General features: G+C 53.3%; 4 protein-coding genes and 1 non-coding gene across 25 annotated transcripts in view; 1 reads left to right on the forward strand and 4 right to left on the reverse strand.

Annotated features, from left to right (window-relative positions):
- Positions 1-11,506, forward strand: part of Pc (pyruvate carboxylase) — a 94,178-nt gene extending 82,672 nt beyond the window's left edge. For all 5 annotated transcript variants that reach the window (XM_038334469.2, XM_038334451.2, XM_038334462.2 and 2 more), the window contains 11 exons: positions 7,187-7,331; positions 7,528-7,617; positions 7,705-7,926; positions 8,241-8,397; positions 8,787-9,027; positions 9,141-9,390; positions 9,574-9,818; positions 9,908-10,087; positions 10,170-10,418; positions 10,654-10,794; positions 10,874-11,506. In XM_038334469.2, the coding sequence (XP_038190397.1) occupies positions 7,187-7,331; positions 7,528-7,617; positions 7,705-7,926; positions 8,241-8,397; positions 8,787-9,027; positions 9,141-9,390; positions 9,574-9,818; positions 9,908-10,087; positions 10,170-10,418; positions 10,654-10,794; positions 10,874-11,122 (2,169 nt within the window). In that variant the 3' untranslated portion in view covers positions 11,123-11,506. The remainder of the gene's footprint in view (positions 1-7,186; positions 7,332-7,527; positions 7,618-7,704; positions 7,927-8,240; positions 8,398-8,786; positions 9,028-9,140; positions 9,391-9,573; positions 9,819-9,907; positions 10,088-10,169; positions 10,419-10,653; positions 10,795-10,873) is intronic.
- On the reverse strand, positions 1,461-4,638 carry Lrfn4 (leucine rich repeat and fibronectin type III domain containing 4). The gene is given in 4 exon segments (XM_038334483.2): positions 1,461-2,263; positions 2,736-3,546; positions 3,549-4,093; positions 4,549-4,638. Coding segments are annotated over 3 exon segments (1,908 nt in total). The 5' UTR covers positions 4,084-4,093; positions 4,549-4,638; the 3' UTR covers positions 1,461-1,701.
- Positions 11,507-12,473: 967 nt separating the features above from the next.
- Positions 12,474-15,525, reverse strand: Rce1 (Ras converting CAAX endopeptidase 1). 3 transcript variants are annotated; one of them, XM_038334640.1, is made up of 8 exons: positions 15,207-15,525; positions 14,968-15,070; positions 14,791-14,874; positions 14,476-14,554; positions 13,813-13,980; positions 13,627-13,698; positions 13,305-13,367; positions 12,474-13,118 (listed from the first exon to the last, which is right to left on the reverse strand). In XM_038334640.1, the coding sequence occupies exons 1-8, from the start codon at positions 15,389-15,391 to the stop codon at positions 12,883-12,885; spliced, it is 990 nt and encodes a 329-aa protein (XP_038190568.1). In that variant the 5' UTR covers positions 15,392-15,525; the 3' UTR covers positions 12,474-12,882. The 3 variants fall into 3 exon arrangements, with proteins under 3 accessions (XP_038190568.1, XP_038190560.1, XP_038190573.1); XM_038334632.1 differs by having other exon boundaries at positions 13,305-13,380; XM_038334645.1 differs by having other exon boundaries at positions 13,305-13,380; positions 14,791-14,870; positions 15,207-15,236.
- The window catches only part of C1H11orf80 (chromosome 1 C11orf80 homolog), a 122,856-nt gene continuing 112,991 nt past the window's right edge, over positions 15,451-25,315 (reverse strand). For 6 of the 15 annotated variants that reach the window (XM_038334540.1, XM_038334495.1, XM_038334549.1 and 3 more), the window contains 2 exons: positions 16,890-16,968; positions 15,452-15,950 (listed from right to left, as the gene is read on the reverse strand). In XM_038334540.1, coding sequence (XP_038190468.1) covers positions 15,582-15,950; positions 16,890-16,968 — 448 coding nt within the window. In that variant the 3' untranslated portion in view covers positions 15,452-15,581. Of the gene's footprint in view, positions 15,951-16,889; positions 16,969-25,315 lie in introns of all 15 variants that reach the window. The other 9 variants (XM_038334572.1, XM_038334580.1, XM_038334564.1 and 6 more) reach the window with 4 other exon arrangements.
- LOC119806128 lies at positions 17,385-17,514 on the reverse strand. The gene has a single exon (XR_005284158.1). It is a non-coding gene; the product is annotated as a small nucleolar RNA U109 (small nucleolar RNA).

The following is a 25,315-nucleotide window of genomic DNA, read 5'->3' on the forward strand; positions in this document are numbered from 1 at the left end:
TTTGTAACTAGTTTCTGCAGCTAGAGACAGATTCATAGCTGAGAAATGTTATTCTGCCCTTTGAAGCCAGCACCTGCTCACGTATCCTGTAGGGCACCCTTGGGTATGGACTTAGACCCCCAGCCCCTATTGAGTTCCTCCCTCCTCTTCTAGAAGCTCCATTGGGTATTTTGGCCATGTGGGCAGTCCTGGGTGCTGGCCTCCTCCTATTATTTGTGACCTCTTCCAGCCCTTGATTGCTGTTCAAGCTTGGTGGCTCATGGCCCACTGTGACAGTGCTGTCCCTGTAGCGGCCAGTCATTTTTCTCACTGTCTATAGGTCCTGTCAGTGACAGTGGGCTCAAAGACCTTTTGGAAAATCTTGTGGGGAGAAGGGATGTTTTGAGCCTGTCCTGTGGGGTGGGGCAGAGCAACCTGTCTCCCACAGCCCATCTTGAGAGGGGCCAGTGCTTTCGTCTGCATTCTGCTGTTCAGAGCTCACAGGCTCTGTTGAAGTCCCTGTCACCCTGAGGGCAGAGGTATGCTGTAAAGTCATTTCCCTACATCCTGGATTCACTGCCTCATGCTCCAGGGCCTGTCTCTCCTGTGGCTAACCAGGGATGAGAAGGGTCTTGGGGTACACATTGGGCTGTCCCCAGGTTTGAGGTTGTGCCGATACCTCTGCTTATTTTTTTCACTCTTTATGCCAGGTACCCTGAGCCACACAACCTTACACACCTGTCCTATATCCCAGTGGGATCAGGATCCCAGCATCCTCTTCCAAGGGTGAGAACAGGGACAGCAGGGTCCATGACCACAGGAACAGCAGCAGGATCTGGGGCCTGTGTCTGTCCCTTCCTGCCTACACCTACCTTATGCCTGCCCTCTCCTATGTCTCCCATCTCTCGCTTGTTTCCCTCAAGGGCCTTAAACTAGCATTTCTCTAGGTCCTGCCCAGGTTGTTTTGGTGCCAGGAGACCAGGTGTGTAAGCTTGGCTGCACACCATGGACACACAGTGGAATGCTCCTCAGGCTGCATGGCAAGTCTGGGATGCCAGTGTCTACTGCGCTTTCATTAAGCACAGGTGCCCACCCACGCAGGATACATCCTCGGATGTGGTGGGGCCAAAGCAGCTACTGCCAACAGGCTGTGTGTCCCAGCCAGGCACCACCCTACCCAGCATTCAGCTGTGAATCCTACAACAGCTGGGTGGGCCATCTCACACAGGACCTTCCTGTCAGTCCTGGGCTCGTGCCTGCCTTCAGGCAGGGTTAGCAGACAGCAGCCTTTGACTACTGCCCTGGGCTTCCCACCTCTGCTGGGCCTGGCAGTTTTAGGCATGACACCTGTACTAGGCTGTGTGCCTCTAACAGCCGCCCTCCTTCCCTCCCTCCTAGGGACCAAGCAGAATGAGAGCAAAGACCTACACCAAAGTGTCCCCAACAATTTTATTATAAATAGAAACAAGACTCCCTCTTGGTGGCTGCAGCCCCTGCCTTGGTGGCTCTGAGCACCTGTTGGTGGGACCTGTCCCTTTAGTCTGGAGGCCAAAACCAAGGAAAGGGCTTGCTGTCCCACCAAGTACTTGGGGAGCCTGAGGTACTGAGGATAAAAAGCAGAGTGGGGCCCAGGGCCGTGCTGCCCACCCAGGCTGGGTGCTGCCACCTGGGCCCAACAGTGGCACTGCTCCTTCCTCATGGCATGAGAGGCTGCCCTTCCTGTCACACCACACTCTCCTCCAGCCGCTCTGTACTGCCCCCCACACCCCGGCACCCAGCTCCCAGCAGCCCCCCATGTACAGAGTGGCTCCGCCGGGCCCAGGCTCCTCCCAGGCGCCTAGCATACCCATAGCATCCACCAGTGTCTCCCAGGTCCAGTGAACAGCTGCGCTGGGGACGGGGTGGAGGGCTCCGTGGTGGGTGGCTCTTGGGCATTGGGCTGGTGCCACCATTGGTCTGGGATTGGACATGGCTGAGTTTGAGTGGGAGGCGGCCATTCCCAGCTCCCCGGCCCCGAACCAGCAAGGCCACAGTGAAGACCAGTAAGGCAGCCACTAGGACCCCCCCCACGGCCACAGTCAGGGTCCCGCCCAACACATGGGCCTGTAGGGCATGGCACAGGGGTGTAGCTGGTAGCGTAGAGAAGTGGGCACAGCCCAGCAGTCTGGTGGCTGTGAGGTCGGAAGGCCCAGCAGCAGGTGACAGGGCCAGCAGGCAGAGGTCGTAGTCAGCACCAGGAACCAGGTGCTTCAGCAGGAAGTGGTGGCTGGAGGCTGGTACGATCCTGCAGGCAAGGGCAGGTGGTCAGAGCCCCAGGGTGGGGTACAGCCCCCTTTCCCATCTTTCATGTTTTCCCTAGACAGCCCCTCAGGAAGGCAGAGACGATGACAAGCATCTGTGTCAGGGCACAGACGGGTGTGTGCACTGAATAGGCCTCAGGCAATAGGAGTTGGGACGGGGTAGCACCAAGCAGAGACTGAAATACCCTAGGGTGGGGGGCAGGTGCTTCAGCAGATACCCAAGCTGCTATTACTGATGGTCAGGAAGGCTGGTGCATACACAGCACACCTGAGACCCCTTATAAGCAGCTGCCCCCTTTCTCTGCCCCAGGCAGCAGGCCCAGCCATGCTCCAAGAGTTTAGAAGTAGAGGAGCAGGCACAGGCCTGGAGGGGAACAGGCAGGACTTGGGGACAGAGGGTCAGCAGGGGGCACCAGGAACAAAGCAGGCTGAGGGCACGTGCAGGCCCGTCCTCACCGGTAGATGAGGGTCTCATCCTCGCTGCTGTTGTACTGGATTTGGAACATCCACACTGGGTCTGCTGGCCGCCCTGGGCCCCAGCTCACCAGGCCAGAGGTGCAGTCACCCTCCGTCACTTGCACGACTGGCTCAGACTCTAAAGTCCCCTCGCCTTCGGCAGCAGTTCTAGCAGAAGCAGCAATGTCCGAGGGCCCGGGACGGCCTCCCTCAGCACTCGTGTTTCCACCATGGGGCAAGGCCAACACCCGGAGCTCTACTCGGGCTGTGGCCTCACCAGCAGGGTTAGTGGCGATGCAGGTATAGGCTCCTGCATCTCCTGCGCCTGTCACCCCAATCTCTAGGGTCCCGTTGGGGAAAGCCCAGGCTCGAGAGGAATTGCCAACCAGCCGGTCATCAGGGCCAACCCAGTGCATGGTGGGCACAGGATCACCAAGGGCCCTGCATCGTAGAGTGGCCCGCTGGCCCTCTAGCACCCACAGGCGCTGTGTGTGGCGGGCAATCAGTGGAGGCTCACAGGAGAACTCCCCCTCCGGCACTGCCCAGAAGTAGCGGCCTGCCAGGGTTGGTGGAGAAGCGCAGGTTTCCAGGTCATCAGGCCGGGCCAGCCGCCGCAGCCACAGAAGCTCACAGTTGCAGTGCAGTGGGTTCCCGCTGAAGCTCAGCACGAGGGGGGAAGGGGAGGCCTCGGCGTCCCGACCGCGGGAGAAGAGTGGATCAGGCGCCAGGGTGGCCAGGCGGTTGGAGGTGAGGTCAAGGCGGGAGAGCTGGCTAAGCTGGGCAAAGACACCTGGGGGTAGTGCATCGATGAGTTATGGTCAGGTGGTAAGGTATGCAGGGCAGGCATGGCACCTATGCCAGCCCAGGGAACCTGCCGGAGATTGTTATAGGACACGTCCAGGTCCTCCAGGCTGTCGAGGAAGTCATCAAAGGCCCCTGGCGCAATGCGGCCTAGCTGATTGCCACTGAGAATGAGGTGCTGCAGGTTGACAGGTCCCCGAAGGCTGCTGCTGCCCAGCTCCACCAGCCTGTTGCCATCCAGGTGCAATGAGCGCAGGCTCTCCAGGTCCCCAAAGGAGCGGGCCCCGATGCGGGTGATGGCATTTCGAGACAATGTTAAGTCTACCAGCCCTGTCATGTTGCGGAAGTCAGGTGGTCCCAAGGCCTGGATGAAGTTGTCAGCCAGGCGCAGTTCAACTGTGCGCCGGTCCACGTTGGGTGGCACAAACAGCAGGCCTCGGTGGGCACAAAGGGTGCTGAGCGACTCCGACAGGTTCTGGCACACGCAGGGCAGCGGGCAAGCGGCAGCTCCACTGGCCAGCAGCAGCAATAGGAGCGGCGGGGCCATGGTGAGCGCCCTGTGGGAAAGGGCCACAGCCCCAGGCACAGGTGGGGTTAAGGCAAGTGCCCACTTGTGCCTAGGGCACGGTCCCAGGAACCAGTTTCTTGAGTCTGGGCTGGGAAGGGTTGGGTAAGAGGCTCAAGGAGGACCCCAGGGAGAAAAGATGGCTGGGGCTGCTGGCTCAGGCCCCCAAGAGTAAAGGTCACATTTCCCAAGCAGTTGAAGAGAGTCCAGGTACCAGGGACAAGGTGAGGCATGAGGCAGGAAATGGAGGAGGGCCAAGAGCAGGGAGGGTCCCGGAACTTCCTTCAGGCATCCTCGGAATGGCCAGCCCCCTCCCCCCTCCGCGCCTTCCCCTTCGTGGCTGAGGACTGCTTGTCCCCCGCCCCTCCAAATCCCTGGCGTGGACTGTGGCTCCTCCCCGGGCCGGCCACCCGCTGTACCCTGCCCGGGCGGGGGAGGGGGGCTCACCTGGTGTCCGTCGCTCAGGGGGCGCGGGCCGGCCTCCCCGCGGGCCCAGCCGGCCTCTGCCGACTCCAGGCCGCTCTCTCGCCGGGGGGAGGCCCAGCCCGCCAGCCGCGCGCCCTCCGGCCCATGGCGCTCGGGCCCTCGGCCCCGGCTCTCTCGGCTCCCGACACCTTTTCTCCGTGCCGTTCGCGGCGGCGGCGACAGGCAGGCGGGTGCGCGCGGGCGGACACGCGCGTCGCGGACACGCACGTGGAGGGCGGGCCGGGAGGGGCACGGGGATCCACCCGGGCCCTAGCCCGGCTCCCGAGGTCACGGGGACACGCGGCCACTGCAGCGCCCACGGGTGGCACCCAGTCACGCCCGAGGCTCGGCCAGGCCCGCCGCGCTGCCCCTCAGCGCTGCCGCAGCGAACTCACCCTGGCACGGGCGCGCGCCCCCGGCCACCCTGGCGCCCAAGCATCCTGCACCGCTCAGGCAGGCGCGGCGGCTCTGCAGACAACCAGACAAAGAGCCAGCTCGCAGGCCCCTTCACCATCTCCCGGAGACGGGTTTTTGTCACATGTCTCTGGGCACCCTCCCCAACACGCCCACATATGCCCACACACCCACACGTCCCCGCACCCACGGGCAGGGCCGGGCGCAAACCCGCACAGTTGCTGGGACCCTCGCGTTCACAGACACACACTGAAGGTCACAACCGTTCTGCATCACCGAGTCACGTGAAGGATCCCCCCCACAGGCCCGGGCCCTGGGGGCTCGGGTGGCGCCCCCAGCAGGGCTTCTGCGGGTGGGGCCTGAGGGCTCGGCCGCGGGACCGGCGCCGCGCCCCGCCCCTCCCTCCCCTACTCGGTCCCCCTCCCGCCCTGCCCGGCGCTCCCCAGCCAACCGGCCTCCGCCTCCAGCCCGATTGGTCTGCGCTGCGCGGTTTCCCAGCAGGCTGGCGGTGGCACGCTGTTTGAAGCTGTGCGTCAGTGGTCCTCTCCGCGTCGCTGCTCCGCCTCGCGCCCCCCTCCCACCCCCGCCCCACTCCCGCGGGTCTTCTTAAGAAGTATGGCCCGAATGGCCAAGGATGCGAAGTGGCCTCAGGGCCCTAGGCTGGGTGAGTGTGCCGAGGACTCAGAACCAGGTTGGGTATCGCGGTTCTTGTCTGCACCATCAGGAGTGGTTCACCTAGTTGGCATTGAAGTTGTCACCTCCTACGGGGCGTCTCCTTGCCCCTAGGCTACCTGGGTCCCTTCTTCCTATTCCTCTCCCTCCATACCTGAGTCTCAGGAGCGCGTGGGTGGCAGGAATGCAGGGAGATAGAGGCTGGATTTTAGTCCTGCGCAGCCTTGAGCGAGCTTCTGGTGGAGACCCAGGGCTGTTAATTGCCTGTATTATTCACACCTAAGGGAGTAGGAAACCGCGCAGCTTGAGGGGCTTAAGTTCTTGCAGCTGGAAGCCACTGCCTGGATTGTTGCTGCTGGGACACCCCAACTTTTGCAAAACAATTTGGATCTTTAGTCTGATCAGCTGTGATGTGAGGCGGTGTCAGATACTTTTTCTTCCCTTAAAGAGTTTCTTTCACTCCAAACACGAGTTCTAGCATCTGCCATGTGTTGCCCTGTGCTGGGAGCCAGGTGGTTTCTGGCTCTGTTCCTACCACTATGGAGCTTTCAGTAGAGGCGATGGTGGTAGTCTGGTAGTAGCGAAGGGAAGGAATCTGTGGTGGTGGGAGGCTCTAGATCCATCTCCTGTGCATCCTTGGGGGCGTCAGCTGCTCTGGTCCCTATTGCTGGTGGGCAAGGCACCCCAAATTGTCCAATCTGTTGGGCAAGGGTGGCAGTGTTGAAGCAGCTCAGGGGAAAGGTGTGGACTGAGCAGAAGGGATTAAGAGTTTAGGGTTTGGGGGCTGGAGAGATGGCTCAGTGGTTAAGAGCATTGACTGCTCGTCCAGAGGACCCAGGTTCAATTCCCAGCCCCCACATGGGAGCTCACAACTGTCTGTAACTCCAAGATCTGACATCCTCACATAGACATAAGTGCAGACAAAACACCAGTGCACATAAAAATAAATATAAAAAAGTTCAGGTTATGTCATGGGACAGGGGTCCATTGTGTTCAGTCACACAGGAATGGGGAAGCCAGGGTATAAGGCAAGGGGAGCACAGGATGCGGGGCTCCATGAGGGATGTGGAGATGCTGGCTCCAAACAGAGGCTGTCACGGGAGCAGGTCCAGATCAGGGCGTCCTAAAAACAGTGGAGTGTGAGAAGTGGAAGGGTAGAGGGGGAAGAGGAGGTCAGGGAGGAGAGTCAAGATGGGAACTGTTAGCAAGATGCTGTGAGACGCAGGAATTAGGAAGAGTCGATGCCAGGGTAGTAGGGTCACGTGGCTGGCTGGGGTTAAAGGGTGGTATGTGTGCTAATATTGCAGAGGCACACCTAGGTTCTAGGCCATGGGGGAGGTGTTAGATCTTAGTTTGTAGACCCAAGAGGGGTGGCACTGGCATATGTTCTGGGGTGAGCAAAGGTGGAGGGTGTGCATCTAGCCCCTGACAGCTCCAGGGATTGCCTGACTGATGGTGGATCGGGAACCACAGTCCAAGGTCGCCTCTTCCCTCCCTCGAGCTGCACAGTGACCCCTCTGCCTTTGTCTTGCAGACCAACATCCCCTTCCTGCAGAATGTGCTCAACAACCAGCAGTTCCTAGCAGGCACTGTGGACACCCAGTTCATTGATGAGAACCCTGACCTCTTCCAGCTGCGGCCCGCACAGAACCGAGCCCAGAAGCTGCTACATTACCTCGGTCTGCCCACCCTTCTCCCTCCTGACTGTTCCTTGTCTCCCACTCATAGACCCACCCTTGTTAAGGTCCTGTACCTCCACATGGCCCTTAATAGGTTTCTGCTGCACCTAAGAGGCCTGGGTGTTTTGGGGAGAGTCTCCATCCCGAGCCTACCTACTCACAGCTGCCCTTGGCATACTGCCCACTTCCTCCCCAGGACATGTCATGGTGAATGGCCCCACCACTCCAATCCCTGTCAAGGCCAATCCCAGCCCTGTGGACCCCGTTGTTCCTGCAGTGCCTATAGGTAGGTGAGATCCCTTTTTACCAACCCAAGGGTATAATGGCTGATTGCTACCTACAGGACAGGCATTGATGTTCTTGTCTGCTCTAGGTCCACCCCCAGCTGGCTTCAGAGACATCCTTCTGCGAGAGGGGCCAGAGGGCTTTGCCCGAGCCGTGCGGAATCACCAGGGGCTGCTGCTGATGGACACAACCTTCCGGGATGCCCATCAGTCACTGCTGGCCACTCGAGTGCGCACACATGATCTCAAAAAGATTGCGCCCTATGTTGCCCACAGCTTCAACAGGCTCTTCAGCATGGAGAACTGGGGAGGTAGCTGGAGGGGGGCTGGGATGTTGGACAGTGCTAGCAGGAATGGAGTGCCCAATTCAGAAGGCCAGGACACTAGGAACAGAGAGATGCTGACAGAGAGACAACAGCCGGCTCCTGCTGGAAAAAGCCCAGTGCTTGAAACTGCAGGGCTGGGGTACAGGCCCTGTCCTGGGAGCTCATCAGTGCTTGCAGGGTCTCAGATGAGCCTGAGAATCCCTGAGCATCAGTGGAGGGTGAGGCAGGGGGGCTGTGAGTGAGGGGGCCATGGAGGGTCCCCGTGACACGTGGAGTGACCAGTCTCTGTTCCTGCCCAGGAGCCACATTCGATGTTGCCATGCGCTTCTTATATGAGTGCCCCTGGAGGCGGCTGCAGGAGCTTCGGGAGCTCATCCCCAACATCCCATTCCAGATGCTCCTGCGGGGGGCCAATGCCGTGGGCTACACCAATTACCCTGACAACGTGGTCTTCAAGTGAGCCTGGGTCGGCTGGGACCACACAGCAGTGGGCTCCAATGTGTCTTTGACTACACCCTATGGGGACCAAACACAAAATTGCAGAGGCATAGCAGGCAGGGCTTCTGGGTCTCCATGGCAGCAAACACTGAGGGGGATGACTTGTCCCAGGAATCACAGTGTGGAACTGGGGTTGGAACCCAGGCTACCACGCCTTTGCCAAGAATCTCACTAACCCTCCAGGCTCAGGCTGGACAGCTCTGCCAGTGACTGTCACCCCCTCCTGGCCCAGGCTGGCCTGGAAAAGGCCTTGTTTATACTTCCTGCCAGGCCAGACTTCATCCCCTGGGGGCTGGGAGCTAGAAAAGGAAGTACAGGAAGGATTCACCTGTTTTCTCACCTGCCAGGTTCTGTGAGGTGGCCAAAGAGAATGGTATGGACGTCTTCCGAATCTTTGACTCCCTCAACTACTTGCCAAACATGCTGCTGGGCATGGAAGCAGCGGGCAGCGCTGGGGGCGTGGTGGAGGCTGCCATCTCGTACACTGGTGATGTGGCTGACCCCAGCCGCACTAAATACTCGCTGGAGTACTACATGGGCTTAGCCGAAGAACTGGTGCGAGCTGGCACCCACATCCTGTGCATTAAGGTGCCAGGGCTGCTTGCCTATCTTTCTCTCACCCTCCCCACCATACCCACCATGGCCTCCAGCACAGAAACCCATCCCATCCCTCCTCACCATGTTTCTTTCTCCTTTTTTAGGACATGGCAGGGCTACTGAAGCCTGCGGCCTGCACCATGCTGGTCAGCTCCCTCCGGGACCGATTCCCTGACCTCCCTCTGCACATCCACACCCATGACACCTCAGGGGCAGGCGTGGCGGCCATGCTGGCCTGTGCACAAGCTGGGGCTGATGTTGTGGATGTGGCAGCAGACTCCATGTCTGGAATGACGTCACAGCCCAGCATGGGGGCCCTGGTGGCGTGTACCAAAGGGACTCCTCTGGACACAGGTAGGATGGAAGATCCTGTGGCCACGCCCCTCTCAAAGCTGTAGTCACAACCCCAGCAGAGTCTGGGACACAGAATCCAGATGCCTCACTCTTCCCCCACCCAAATTTGAGCTGGGATTTGGGCTATCCCCGAGTTCTGGAAGGAGCCCCTGCCAAGCTCTCCTAACTTTGGCTTCCCCGCAGAGGTGCCCCTGGAGCGAGTGTTTGACTACAGCGAGTACTGGGAAGGGGCTCGGGGGCTGTATGCAGCCTTTGATTGCACGGCTACCATGAAGTCTGGCAACTCAGATGTGTATGAGAATGAGATCCCAGGGGGCCAATACACCAACCTACACTTCCAGGCCCACAGCATGGGGCTTGGCTCCAAGTTCAAGGAGGTCAAGAAGGCCTATGTGGAGGCTAACCAGATGCTGGGGGACCTCATCAAGGTGAGCTAGGCTCTTATCTAATGGCCCTGCACACTACACTCCTGCCTCTGTGCCTAGCATTCTTATTATCAGAGATCTTTTCTCTTCAGGTGACACCATCCTCCAAGATTGTGGGGGACCTGGCCCAATTCATGGTGCAGAATGGGTTAAGCCGGGCAGAGGCTGAAGCTCAGGCAGAAGAGCTGTCCTTCCCCCGCTCTGTGGTGGAGTTCCTGCAGGGCTACATTGGGATCCCCCACGGGGGTTTCCCTGAGCCCTTCCGCTCTAAGGTAGGGATGGTGCCTTAGGATGTGAGACAGGGACCAAGTACAAGAACCTGGCCTGACCCTCACCCTCTGCTTTGTTCCTCAGGTGCTAAAGGACCTGCCAAGAGTAGAGGGGCGGCCTGGAGCCTCCCTCCCTCCCCTGAACCTGCAGGAGCTAGAGAAGGACCTGATTGAGCGGCATGGGGAGGAGGTGACCCCAGAGGATGTTCTCTCTGCAGCCATGTACCCTGATGTCTTTGCCCAGTTCAAAGACTTCACGGCCACCTTTGGTCCCCTGGATAGCCTCAATACCCGCCTCTTTCTTCAAGGACCCAAAATTGCAGAGGAGTTTGAGGTCAGTGGTGCTTGTGTTTGTCCACAGTCAGCCCCAGGCACTACAGAAGTCCTGCCAGACAGCCCAGACTTCGTTCTGACAGCCTTGTGGACTTTAGAGCAGACACGGTCCTTGTGTGACCAGAGGCTAGGCCTTTACACATGGAACTAAGATCCAGGTTGTATAACTTCCCTTGTCGGAACCCAGGGCCTGCTCTCCTGACTCTCTCCCCACATTTGATCTACCTTTTCTTCAGGTGGAACTGGAACGGGGCAAGACACTGCACATCAAAGCCCTGGCAGTGAGTGACCTGAACCGGGCTGGCCAGAGGCAGGTTTTCTTTGAACTCAATGGGCAACTTCGGTCCATTCTGGTTAAGGACACCCAGGCAATGAAGGTACAGTACCCTCAGGACCAGCCAGGTGGCATGGCTGGGCCTGACCTGCTGTCTCATGTCATCTCTGTCTTGTTTGCAGGAGATGCACTTCCATCCCAAGGCTCTGAAGGATGTGAAGGGCCAAATCGGGGCCCCTATGCCTGGGAAGGTCATAGACATCAAGGTGGCAGCAGGAGCCAAGGTGGTTAAGGGCCAACCCCTCTGTGTGCTCAGTGCTATGAAGATGGAGACTGTGGTGACTTCGCCCATGGATGGCACTATCCGCAAGGTTCACGTGACCAAGGACATGACACTGGAAGGCGATGACCTCATCCTAGAGATCGAGTGATCTTGCTTCAGAGTGGCAACCTGGCCAACCCTACCCCAAACCTCCCAACAGAAGCTGTGCAGCCAGGGCAGGCCCAGGCCAGCCGGCACCTGAGAGCAGGAAGGCCAGGCCCTTGAGGTCCTGTCCCAGGGTACAGCACACACCACCTATAGTGACCCATTCCCTTCGGTCATTTGTCCTTCCCTTATGGACAGGCAGTTGCCCATATTCTCATCTCTTGCCAAATAAGGGGCTGCTCCTGGGGGGAGACTACAGGTGTACAGCAGGTGGCCTTGGGACCTGGGGGAGGTGGTTTAGGGGTTCTACCTCTGGGGGTAGGAGGAAGACCTAATTCGCAGGTCCTGGGAAATTTGCTCAATAAAAGTGGCCTTCCCTTGCCCTCCACACTAGGGTCATGACAGTCTACACCATCCCTAGTGCTGTCTCCAACCCAGGGCAGTGTGGGTGGGGTTCTCTCAAATTCTCATGAGATCTAGGTCAAATCTGTTTTACTTTAAAAAAAGAAAGGAAGAAAACTTCCTGGATCTCAGGAAAGTGGATGCCTGCAGCCTGTCTGCCCAGTGTTCTCAGGGTCCTGGCACCTGACTTTGGGAGAGAACAAGTCAGTGGGCCTAGGCTGCATCCTCTCTGGACCCCAAGATCTAAATGTTCTATCTACCCCCCTCCCCTCCCTAGTGCCAGCTTCTACATAGGCTGGAGGTGAGAGGCTCAATGCAGGGAGGCACTGGGGAAATGAGCACATGCCTGTTTCCTCTCAGGCACCAGCTCTAGGGAACAGGTTTCAGGACAATCTTGAATGTGGGAGACTTGATAAAGGAGAAAGGGCTAGCCAGGAAAACAACCACTGTAGAGTACTGCGCAGGTAGAAGCCTGGAGCCCTAAAGAACCTTGAGTTGCTGTGTTGCTTGGCAGAGTCCCTGCCACTCTCAGTGCTGTGACCTTTGTCCTGGGTGCAGCAGAGGGACAGCAGTCCAGTAGAACCAGAAACCTCTACTCCTGGGAGACAGATGCATCCTCTGTGCTCTGGACCTACATCCCCGTGTAGAATGAGGCTCTGGAGCCACCCTCCACCAGCTCTTAGGACACGGGTCAGAGCTGTGGGTCTTACTCCCTGACCTCAATAGCAAAGGTGCAGGCCCCATGCTGGGCTGGGCTCCCATCTGGTACCTGTCAACCACAGCTCAGGAGAGAGTGAACCCATCCTCTGCTGTTGGGACCTGCTTGCCAGGCTCACCTGCCCAGGTTAGCAGTGTTCAAAGTAGCCAAGAGAGGGAGTGTGCATACTCTCAAGCGAAGGCCTGAGTCCTCACCAAGATCCAAGTACATGGACTCCCAAAGGTTCAAGACAATGTTACCCAAGTTAAATCTCTTTAATATCCCAATACAAAGTCTTGATGCAAAAAGACAATGAGAAAACCCTGGGAAGTTGGGAGGGTTTTATAAATAAACCCACTGAGCAGCTTTCCGGGGGGAAGGGGAGCAAAGAGAAGCAGCAGTCCAAAGAGGGAGTGCATGGCTCCTAGGATTTCTCGTCCCCTCATGTCCAGCTGCTCCTCAACCCCTCTGTGAGAGAGGCTGTACCCTTTGGATATCTGCTGCTTTCTCTTGGTCCCTGGGGTTCAACTAGCTCTGGCTTCAATCCCCTACAAAAATTCCTGAGATCTCGGGGACCCCAGCCAGCCCTGCCCTTGCAGTATTCCTTGATAAGGAGGGGCTGGAGAGCCCGTCAGAGTTCACTGGAGTGTACACAAGAGTGATGGTCAGGAGCACAGTAGGGTCTCTGAGGCTCCTGTTCCTTCCAAAAGCACACAAAGGGGAAGGCTGCCGTAGAGCTTGGGGTCCGTCAGGGGCTGAAGCAGAAGCAGGAAGAGTCCCACACCAAGAGCATAGCCTGCCAGCAGTGGCCACTTCTGTGGATGCTCCAGGGCTGCGCACACGGCAGGGAAGCCCATGTAGTTGCAGAAGGAGTGGCAGAGAACTGGCCCTATCAGGTGTCCTGGAGAGGGAGATGGTGTGACATATGAAACAGCCCCACCACTTCTGACCCCCATGTCATAATCTTTTGGACCTTAAAAAGCTGAGGGCCCTGGCTCAGTCTGCTTCAAGGACTGTGCTGGAAGAAACTGTCACAATCACAGTACCCCCTTCTCCCACCCTCATCTGTGGGGCCTTGAGGACCAACCTGTGCGGATGAAGAGGAAAGCTGTGTAAGCACCGAAGACAGCGGTGTAGGAGAACTGGAACGCTGCAGACAGAAGCTGCGAGTGAAGACGCCTGATGCCCACCCTGCCCCGCCCTGCACATCCCACAGCCAGAGACCACCCTCTCCCCTGGACGGTGGCTGCCCCACCACCTATGGCTGTTCTCTGTACCCCACCTCCCATGACCAGTGGTCCCCATTCAACATTTACAGCCCCGTGTTTCCAGCTCTTTCTGTAGAGTGGCTGTCAGGCACATCGTAACACCCAGCCCCCAGCTGTGCCACGCAAGCTCCCCAGGCTCACCTGCAGACAAGAAGATACTCCCCACACTGCTTTGGCGGAAACGTAGCTGCTCAATAATGTGATGGAAATGGGCTGGGAGGAAAGTGAACACCACATCGTATTCCTCTGGCCTGCTATCTAGCTCACCCCAAGCCCCATCTTCAGCCCTCATGCTGGGAACATCTTCACTGGACCAGTTAGACTCACCAACTCCAAAAAAGAGTGGGCAGGTGAACACAGCAGGGCCCAGACCTGTGCATGGCGCTAACATGGGCAGCATACAAGCCCGGAACACCAGCTCCTCTGTCAAGGGTGCAATAACTTGGTTTCGTAGCCAGCGCATGTCTGTGAGGCAGCGGGCCCAAGAGCGAGGGGCTAGGGTAAATTCAGGATAAATAATGAGTGCCTAGTTACTAAAAAGAGGGACCTTACCACCCGGGGGACCTCTCCCATAGATTTATTCTGGCCAAACTCAGGCCAGAAACCCTGAGAGTCAGAATGGGGAAGGGAACAAATTTCAGCACACATAATCACAGTGTCTTGAGATATAGTTGACAATGGTAAGGGAAGAGAACAGTAGATGAGGGAGTTGTTAAATTTAACCAAGGCCAGTCTGGGGAAGCCAAGGATGGAAAAGCAGGGGAAGGTGCTTCTGACCCAAATCAAGTACTGTTTTGAGTCCTGAAAGGCCTCCTTGAGTATCATAAATTTACAAGGTACCCAGCAATATGATCCACTTTACTGGTGAAGAAACACACCCAGAGAGGTGACATCTCGCCTCTTCAGTTCAGGTGACAGCATCTCACTGACTCCTTTCCCCAGTGTCCTGGACTGCCTGTGCCTACCTTTTCCTCAGTCTTGAAGACTCACCCAGGACAACCTTCAGCCCATCTGTCAGGTCACACGGGCAATCCATAGAGAGCTGCATCAGTGGACCCAGGAAAAGGATCTGGGGGCAGAAAGACGGATCAAATGAAAGACTCACCACAACCCAATGACCTTACTCACACAGTGCCCTTGGTCAGGCTCAGGACCAAGTTCCTGAGTTCTAGGATTTCCCAGTCATACACACCAGGGGGCTCAAGAGTCATATCACAATTCCTGTCTGCCAACCTCCAAGGCTGGACACGAGGGCATTTCATTACGCTAGTGAACACAGGGTAGGAAAAAGGAACCAGGACTCACCATAGTTAGCAGCAGCGGCAGCAGAGCTGCTGGGAAAATGCCCTCCAGCCTGAAGCCCATCAGGGTGAGCAGTGATGTGCCTGGCTGAGCCACAGGAAAGGGGGCATCAGTGATGTTCCCTCCCACAAAAACCTGGGATTCTTTCCCTGCTTGCCCTGTGCCCCGCCTCCTTCGCACCTGGATGCCAGTGAGTTCCCGCCAGAGTAGCACGCAGAGAGGGGACAGGCTGGAGACCACGAGGACACTGGTGAAACGCCGCTTGATGACAGCAGGGTGGTCCCTAGGAAGGATCAGTAAGTTCAGGGGGCCTGTAGCAGCCACTTGCCAAGGTGGCCCCACCCCCGTACGGCCCAAGCCCCGCCCACAGCCCCGCCTCGCGGGGGCGCGGATTCCGGCCGCGCGCGCAGCCCCCGCACCTGGGCAGCTCGCTCTTCCACACGTAGAGGCTGCCCACGTAGGAGCAGGCGAGGCTGAAGCAGGAGAACACGGACACCCAGCAGCACAGCCCCGGGCCCGGGCCGCTCAGCGCGGTTGACTCGGGCTGCCGCTCAGGCCGCGATACCGACAGTAGGCGCAGCCCGTCCCCGCCCAGCGCCGCCATCACGCCCGGACCCGTGGCGCGCGGCAGTGACGTGTCTGCGTGGATGACGTCAGGCGGCCGCGCGAGCTGCCGGTGGCCCCGAGGTGCCCCTCCCCTTGCACCGTAGCGGAGACTCTGTGCTTGGATCAGCTTTATTGAACTCTAGAAGGCACGACACACGTGTCCCGGGCGCGTTGGCCCGCTGGGATCCTCAGTAGCGGGCGCTTAGAACCTGCGTCCCGGACTCAGCCACTCGGACAAATTGGAGACCTCTTGCAGCCACAAGTCCTGCGGGAGCAGAGGCGACAGTGGTGAGGACCCAGCGGCAGCAGCCCAGGCTGGCACCCGCCCTGCGCTCGCCGCGGTACCTCCAGGCCGCCCGCAGGGCTCGCTGCGTCTGGCGCCGGGGCCGCTCGGGCCGGCGACCCTCTGGCATTGGGGGAGGCCACAGTGGGCTCGTGGTGGCGTGTGGCGCACTCTGGAGGGCTCGGATCCCTGGCGGGGCACAGAGTTTGCGATTCTTCCCTGCCCAGGCTGGGGCTTCTCTTGAGCTTCTTGTTTTCCGCTTGCCCGCTGCTCTCTAGAAGAAGAAAAGTCCACTTCAAATCTTGCTCCCGCAGCCTTGTGCTACTGCTGCAGAGTCTGGGGGGCAGGGGAGCTGGGCGTGGGCATGGTTCTAAATGAGCTCTCCCACTCCATCCTTCCAGATGAAATCTTTCAACTCCTGCCTTCCTTAACACCCCCTCCCCGTCTTAGCTGGACTTCGATAGAGGGCATTAGTAACCCTCCCCCCCCCCCCCCAAGATTGTGTAGTATGAATTCTAAGCTCCGGTTGCTTCGGGCAGAAAGCAACTCGGTCTCTGGTGTTGTACTAGGCAGCTTCTACAGAGGCAGCCTTTTGTTGTTGTATTTAAACAGGCTGTCACGTAACTAAGGCTGGCCTTAAACTGGTTACCCTGCATCTATGTCCCAAGCACTGGGATCACAGACACGAGTCAGCATGCTTTAGCCAGTGATTCTTAACCTGTGGGTCGCGACCCCTTTGCGTTGAACAGCCCTGTTACAGGGGTTGCAAATCAGATATCACGATTCATAACAGTAGCAAAACTACAGTTATGAAGTAGCAAGGAAAATAATTTTATGGTTGGGGGTTGCATTGCAGCATTAGGAAGGTTGAGAACTATTTTCCGCTTATCAGTAATGGGTTCATTTGTGGAGGGGAAGGGAATCAAGCTCAGGGTCTTAACAGGCAAGCACTCTGCCCCTCAGGTGCAAATTTACAGCGTCTTTGCCGTGACGCATCTTTCCTGAGCAGGTTCCTGGGGATCTCGGCCAACAAATGCACTTTCTTTAGAAAAGCTAACATGCACACAGTAATAAGTGCAACGCACAGATTTCCAGTCCTCTCAGGAAGCCCCACAGTCGCTGTGGCAGCCAACCAATCCCAGCAGGGGGCAGCATAGCCTAACTGCTCCAAGCCACGGTTTTTACTTCTCTGCTTTCAGTCCAGACGCCTTACCCGCATGGGACTGCTGGCCGATAGTCCCATGCCAGTCTTCGGTGCTCTGGGTGGAATGCTTTTTCTCTGGAGTCGGGTGCTGTAACAATTAGAAATTTCAAGTGAGTTTGCAGAAGTCTGACTGAGCCTTAGTGAGCCTGGTGGCTTGGTTGATTTACAGGGCGTTCTTCCTCCTAGTTCATCAGTCTCTACTTGACCGCCAACTTTCAAAGCATCCTCCTCCTGTGCAACTCTCGCTGTATCCTTCCCAGCAAGTCTGCTCTTCCCTGGACTTGGGACACTTGCTGACAGTGAAGTATGGCATTGCTCATCATTTTATGTGCATGTGTCCATCTTCCTACTCAGTCTGTTTGTTAGGACCTATGTGAATTATGTGTGGAAGCCAGGAGAGGGCATCAGGTCCCCTGGAATTGGAATTACATGTTTGTGCGCTGCCTGATGTGATTCTGGTCTGCTGCAAGAGCAGATGGTCCCTTTTTTTTTTTTTTTTTTTTTTTATGTAGGAGAAATATACTCAACCTCTTCTGTAAGGCTGGTAGCCCTGAGAACTCCTTGATCAATGTAGCATGTTATGGATACATTCCTACTCCCAAAGAGAATAGATGGTCCCTCTTAAACACAGCCATTTCTCCAGCCCCTCTTTATGGAGTCCTGACTGTATGGAACTTGATATGTAGAGCAGGCTAGGCTCGAACTCACAGAGATCATCCTGTCTTTGCCTCCCAAGTGCTAGGATGAAAGGCGTACATCATAATGCCTGGCCATGTCTGTTTTAAAATAAATAATTTGGGGGGGGGGGTTTGAGGAACAGGGTCTCATATATCCCAGAGCTGATCTTGAATTTTTGTCTCTCTGATCATCTGTATGCATATGTAAATTATTAAATATATAAAAAGAAATCTTTAAAAAGATGAAAAATGAGTACTTGCATAGCTCAAAAGTGCATGAAAGTTCCAGGTACAACCTCTAGCACTACATAAAATGGCATAGTAGCACATACATGTAATCCCAGCATGCAGGAGATGAAGGCAAATGAGTATGAGTTCAAGACCATCCTCAGCTACGTAGGAAGATAAAGGCCATATAAAGATAAAAGTCTCAGATACAGAAGAGCCTGCCTCAAAAGCAACAACTAAGCCCTCATCTGCTATTTCTACTCCAAAGAACAGCATGGGGAGTGGGAAGTGAAACACAGGAGTAGGAGCGGGTGCAGGGCTGGTTTTCAGTGCGGTGGAGTTCGGAAGGGGGACACAGCACCATGAGATCCTTAGTAGCACCTTTAGAGTTGCACACTTTAAAATGACAAATCAGCGGGGCATGGCGGTTCACACCTTTATTAGTCCCAACCCTCAGGAGGCAGAGACAGGCAGATCTCTGATGTGGGATTCCCCTCTGTATGCTCTGTTTTATTGCCAGTGGTTAATAAAAAAGCTGCTTTTGGCCAGTGGCTTAACAGAGTAAAGCCAGGCGGAGAACCTGAGCAGAGATGAAGTGAGAGAGTTGTGGAGTTGTGGAGCGCCGTGAGCGCCGTGTAGTTGCAGGAGAAGAAAGACTCCCGCACGCTGGTACCAGTAAACCACAAGCCTCATGGTAAAATATAAAATAATAGAAATGGGTTAATTTAAGATATAAGGGCTAGCTGCAATATACCTAAATGATTGGCCAAACAGTGTTTTAATTAATACAGTTTCTATGTGATTATTTCGGGTCTGGGTGGCACAGAAGAACAAGCAGCCTGCGCTTACAGATCTCTGTGAGTATGAGGCCAGCCTGGTCTACAGAGCAGGTTCCAGGACAGCCATGGCTACACAGGGAAACCCTGTCATGAAAGACAACAAAAATAAGTCCTACATAAGAATTAGATCACAGTCTCACTACATAGCTTTGGCTGTAGTGGAACTTACTGTGTAGGTCAGGCTGACCCTGTCTCGCAAGTGCTGGGGTAAAAGGTGTACACTACCATCCCTGGCTATGCTACAGAGCTATGCAGTTACAACCACTGCTCACCATTTCTGTGGCTGGTTCCCCATAGACAGAATCCTCAGAGGCACATATCCTAAAAGGTGTGTGCCACCATACCTGGTCTACATTGCTTATTCACACAAGTTTCACCTTGTGTAATTGCATTCCCAGGAACACACGAAGGGCAAAGATAGCCCCCAAGAAACAGTGCGGTTTCAGCTTACTCTAGCCGGGGAAATCTTGTGTAACAGACATGTCTGTCTTCTTTTACAAACTGGTTTTGCTGAGGGATGACCCACCTAAGACAGGTTGCATACCCATCAATATCTGGGCCTCCAGAGAGGCAGCCTAATCCTCAAAAATATAGCTCCTTGGATTCAACAATGGAACATTCAATTCTAGTCTGCACCCTAGGAAACCAAACCTTTCCTTAGAGAACTGCCCATTTCTCCTTAAACTATAGATGGGCTGATTCTGTATTAAGTGAGTTGGCTAGTTGCCATTGAAACAAAGTAATAGGCCCACAAGTAAAAGAATTTGACCTAGGGCCTTGATCGTGTAGTTTGTGCCTGAGGCCACTGGGTGCCGCTATTGCGCCACCAATGCGTTATCACACGGTGGCTGGTTCTAGAGGAAAGAAGTAATGACAAAGGATGGACGTGCCTCTTCCTTGGGCTTGTCACTCCCTCCTACAAAGGCACACTGATAAGGCTGTGAAGCCCTGTGACTAGCAGATTCCCTATCCAATCAGGTAGACCAGGGACAAAGGGAGAACGAGTGCGGAAGATCCTCTCTTCTGAAAGTCTGTTCAAGTCACTCTAGGAAATGAGGAGACACCGTGTGGGGGCTGGAGATGGCGCAGCAGTGAAGAGCTCACAACTGCATGCAACTCCAGCTCCAGGGATCACGTGAGTCAGTAGTTCTCCCTGATGGCTGAGAGTGCTCCACCATATAGACACACATCATGCTGCTTAGCCACAACCCTCTAGACACAGGACTGTTCCCAGCCTGGTGTCCCAACAGACAGGTGGTACTGACACGGATGCACGAGACTCCGTGACACGGTGGGGTAGCTAGGGCAGAGTAAGTATAGACGTGACTTCTAAAGGAACTTCCACATTGCCTTCCCGAGGACTTGCCTCCCTCTTTAAAAAAAATATATATATATTTATTTATTTATTCATTTTTGAGGCAGGGTTTCTCCATGTTGCCCAGGTTGGGCCTAGGCTAAATGATCCTCCTCCCTCAGCTGCCAGAGCTGAGGATACAGGCACATGACACCATGCCCAGTGCTCTTTTTATTCCCAATATCTGTGATGTTTATTTGAATTTTCATACTACTGATAATGAGCTTATGAATTTATTTGCAGTTTGTGTGTTTTGTATGGGCACTTTTATTAAGTGTGTGTTCACTAGGACTCTTAAAATACATGCTGGAGTTAATCTTTAACTAGAAGTACAATTTCTCCCATAGGCTCTCCTTTGTCACAGGGACATTTACTCAGTGAATTGCCCATTTCATCATCCTGCCAAATAGCTGTTCCTTCTCTCCTGATAAATAATTCAAAAAATAGAGGATGCCACATCTCTAATTTCTGATAGTGTCATCTTATGGTTTAAAAGAAATCCGAGAGAAGGCACTGCTGCTATGCAGATGGATCTGGTCTTGAACTCACTATGTAGCCAGCCCTGCCTTCGGCTCTCCATGGTCCTGCCTCAGCCTCCTGAGTACCAGGACTACAGGCGTGCGCGACACACGGCCCTCTCCTTTTATTCTGGGTTCACCTGCTTACAGCTGTGTTAATATCCCGATGCAGTAACATTTTAGTTCCAGGGGCTTTTCTTTATAGTTCGTATTGGTCTCTACTTGGCTCTTTATTGTTTCATTTCCTCCATTTGTGCAGCTTGCTCTTCTGTTGTAGTGAGCAGCACTGGACGTCAAGGTTGCTGTGCTGAGACTGTTATTTCCCCCCAGGGATCGCCACGTTAGCTACAGTCATACACGTCAGTCATTCGCGTGAGGCAAGGTTACTGTGCTGAGACTGTTCTTTCCTCTGGGTATTGCAACGTTAGCTACAGTCTTAAAGTACACCTCATTTATTTCCAAACACTTTAGAATCTTTTAGATGGTTTTCTGTTGTTAGTTTTATTTTAGTTATAATGTGGACAAAACATACCTGGAGGCTGGTGATGTGGCTCAGCTTGCCACCACACCTGAGTTCCATATCTGTAGGAGGGCCCTGATTCCTACAAGTCATCTCTCTGATTACTGTGCACCATAGCAAGTGTCACAAATAAGTGTTAACACACACACACACCACAGACGTCGGAGCAAGGTGGTTCACGGGGTAAAGGCACTTGCTGCCGAGCCTGTCTACCTGAGTTCAGCCCTGAAACACGGCGGAAGGAGGGAAAACTGCAAGTTGTCCTCTGACCTCCACATATGCACCACAGCACACACGTAGACATGCAAATCAACAAATAGATGTAATAAAAATGTAAAACGTACATTTGTATTATTTTAAATAAGTTTAGGTATATCAAGAGCTATCTAATGGCTGGGAATGTGGTCTCCTGATTTTGATATCTAATAACTGGAAATATGATCTTTTCTAATATAGAAGTATGCAGTGGCTAGAATACACTTTGTCCTGCTGGATGTGTCCTATGTACATGGAAGAACTGTATTTGTCCATGGTTGGGTAAAGTGTTTTCATGAACATCAGTTAAGTCACATTGATAGGACTATTAAAATCTTATACAGACTTAACTGATTTCCTGTCTGCCTGTCCAATCAATTATTTTTTTAAGATTCTTTTTAAAAAATATTTATTTATTATGTATACAATATTACAATATTCTGTCTGTGTATATGTCTGCTGGCCAGAAGAGGGCACCAGACCTCATTACAAATCGTTGTGAGCCACCTGTGGTTGCCAGAATTGACTCAGGACCTTTGGAAGATCAGGCATGCTCTTAACCCTCTTAGCCATCTCTCCAGCCCTCCCCCCCCCAACCCGTCCGATCAATTATTGTGAGAAGTATGTTAAAATCTTTGAGCATATTTTGATTTAGCTCTTTGTACTTAAGAGTTTTCTTCATTTTGTTTCCTGTATTTTAGAGTCTTCTCAAAAGGTCTGTGCTGTTTAGGACTATAGACGGCCCCTGGGTTAATGATGGTTTGGCATGGAATTTTGGCTTCACAATGATTTCACATTCAATTGTCTTTCTGGGGCTTACCCCATCCACTTCCTTTTAATTTTCTTTCCTTTTGTTTTTTGTTTTTCTTGGTTTGTTTGGGGTTTGTTTGTTTTTTTAAGGTGTACACCGCACACTGCTGCACCCCATTTCAGTGAGCCGGCCATAAGCCCGTGGCTTGTGTACTTGTGTAAAAAGGTGGCTTCTCCCAGATGAGAGCTGTCGTGTCTGAACACATGTGAGTAAGGCTGGCTATGGCATTCAGTTAGTTAGCTGTATTAAATGAAATTTTACCTATGAAGGGTTTATGATGGTATTGCAGAATATTATTTTCAGCTGTGTGACTTTGTTTACACTGCATCTGTTTAACTCTGTGAAGCTGTGTTTACTGCGCCTGTCTAAAACACTGATGGTCTAATAAAGAGCTGAATGGCCAGTAGTGAGGCAGGGAAGACAAGGACAGGGCGGGGCTGGCAGGCAGAGAGTATGAATAGGAGAAACTAGGAAGAGAAGGATCAATGAGAGAACAAGGGAGGAGGAGGGAGGTCGGGAAGCCACCCAGCCAGCCACCAGATAAGAGTGAAAGACAGACAGACAGACAAGGTAAGAAAAGGGAAAAGCCCAGAGACAAAAGGTAGTCGGGGATAATTTAAAAATAAGAAAAGCTGTCTAGAAACAAGAAAGCTAAGTCAGGCATTCATAACTAAGATTAAGCCATCTGTGTAGTGATTTATTTGGGAGGTAGGTGGTGGAACCCCCCAAAAAGCCAGAAGAATAAAAACATCACACAATATGATGGGGTCAAAGCCCATCATATGGTGGTGCATGCCTTTAATCCCAGCACTTGGGAGGCAGAGGCGGGTGGATGTCTGTGAGTTCGAGACCAGCCTGAGACCAGCCTGGTCTACAAGAATTAGTTCCAGGAAAGGCACCAAAGCCACAGAGAAACCCTGTCTCAAAAAACCAAAAACAAACAAAAAACCAATATGATGGGTTATTGTAATCCAGCTGCTGTAAGTTGAGTAGCATCTACAGTATCTTCAGGACAAATATTTCACCAGTATGAAATGACGTTCCTCGGTACTCAAGTTCATATGGAAAAGCACATGTACTGGCTTTGGGGGGGGCCTAGCCTGTTTGGATGCTCACCTTCCTAGACCTGGATGGAGGGGGGAAGGGAAGGGGAGGGGAGTGGGGAAGGGGGAGGGAAATGGGAGGTGGGGAGGAAGCGGAAATTTTTAATAAAAAATAAATTAATTAAAAAAACTCAGGATAGCCAAAACAATCCTGTACAATAAAAGAATGTCTGGAGGCATCACAATCCCTGGCTTAAAGCTCTACTACAGAGCTACAGTACTGAAAACAGCCTGGTGTTGGCATAAAAACAGACAGGAGGATCAACGGAACCAAATTGAAGACCCAGCTATTAATCCGCCACACCTTCGAACACCAGGTTTTTGACAAAGAAACAAAAAAAAAATCAAATGGAAAAAAGAAAGCATATTTAACAAGTGGTGCTGACATAACTGGATATCAACATGAAGAAGAATGAAAATAGACCCATATCTATCACCATGCACAAAACTCAAGTCCAAATGGATCAAAGACCTCAACATAAAGCCAGCCACACTGAACCTCATAGAAGAGAAAGTGGGAAGTACACTTGAACACATTGGCACAGGAGACCACTTCCTAAATATAACCCCAGAAGCATAGACACTGAGAGAAACAATTAATAAATGGGACCTCCTGAAACTGAAAAGCTTCTGTACAGCAAAGGACATGGTCAACAAGACAAAATGACAGTCTACAGAATGGGAAAAGATCTTCACTAACCCCACATCAGACAGAGGTCTGATCTCCAAAATATACAAAGAACTCAAGAAAATTGATCATCAAAAGAACAAATTATCCAATAAAAAATGGTCCCTCCAATCCGAAAGTTTGTAGCCCCGCCCAACTCCGCCCTGTTCTGAGCCGCCCTCCGACTACTGAAGGCCTGTTCCACTTAGGGTATCCCTGTTTCTCTAAGTTTCTCTAAGACCTAAACAGAGAACTCTCAACAGAGGAATCTAAAATGACTGAAAGACACTTAAAGAAATGTTCAACATCCTTAGTCATCAGAGAAATGAAAATCAAAACAACTCTGAGATTCCATCTTAAACCTGTAAGAATGGCCAAGATCAAAAACACTGATGACAACTTATGCTGGAGAGGTTGTGGGGAAAAGGGAACACTTCTGCATTGCTGGTGGAAATGCAAGCTGGTACAACCTCTTTGGATGTCAGTGTGGCAATTTCTCAAGAAAATTAGGAAACAACCTTCCTCAAGACCCAGTAATATATCCAAAGGATGCCCAATCGTGCCACAAGGACATGTGCTCAGCTATGTTCATAGCAGCATTGTTTATCATAGTCGGAACCTGGAATCAACCTAAATGCCCCTCGACTGAAGAATGGATAAGGAAGATGTGGTACATTTACACAGTGGAGTACTACACAGCAGAAAAAAATAACGACATCTTGAAATTTGCAGGCAAATGGATGGAGCTAGAAAGCATTATTTTGAGTGAGGTAACCCAGAAAGACAGTCATCACAATCACTAATAAGTGGTTTTTAAACATAAAGCAAAGAAAACCATCCTACAAACCATAATCCCAGAGAACCTAGACAACAATGAAGACACTAAGAGAGACTTACATAGATCTAATCTACATGGGAAGTATAAAAGACAAGATCTCCTGAGTAAATTGGGAGCATGGGGACCTTGGGAGAGGGTTGAAGGGGAGGGAAGCAGAGAAAAATGTAGAGCTCAATAAAAAATCAATAAAAAGAAATGACATTCTTTTTATTTACTATAGTATGTGTATGTGTGTGTGTGTGATATGAGCACACACGCTATAGCATGAATGTGGAGGCTGCAGGACTGCGTGTGTGTGTGTGTGTGTGTGTGTGTGTGTGTGTGTGACTATGAGCACACATGCTATAGCATGAATGTGGAGGCTGCAGGACTCTGTGTGTGTGTGTGTGTGTGTGTGTGTGTGTGTGTGTGTGTGTGACTATGAGCACACACGCTATAGCATGAGTGTGGAGGCTGCAGGACTGCCCTGTAGGGTCAGTTCTCTCCTTCCACCTTGTTTTTGAGGCAGGGTCTCTCTCGCTGTTTCTGCTGTGCTGTGTACTACTCCAGGCTAGCTGAACCACAAGCCGATTCTCCCTCCTTTACCCTCCATCTGGCCACAAGAGTGCCAAGATTACAGATACAC

The sequence above is a fragment of the Arvicola amphibius genome, chromosome 1 (genome assembly GCF_903992535.2).
Source record: "Arvicola amphibius chromosome 1, mArvAmp1.2, whole genome shotgun sequence".
NCBI classification, from domain to species: domain Eukaryota; kingdom Metazoa; phylum Chordata; class Mammalia; order Rodentia; family Cricetidae; genus Arvicola; species Arvicola amphibius.

Bases quoted from the DNA above. Each gene is read 5' to 3' on its own strand.
- Rce1 (XM_038334632.1), bottom strand. From the start codon at position 15,391: ATGGCGGCGCTGGGCGGGGACGGGCTGCGCCTACTGTCGGTATCGCGG. The intron at 15,071-15,206 runs GTGCGGGGGCTG...GATCCTTCCTAG, and splicing joins TGGAAGAGCGAGCTGCCCAG to GGACCACCCTGCTGTCATCA. The intron at 13,981-14,475 runs GTGAGTCTTCAA...AATTTACCCTAG, and splicing joins TGGGCTGAAGGTTGTCCTGG to CCCCTCGCTCTTGGGCCCGC.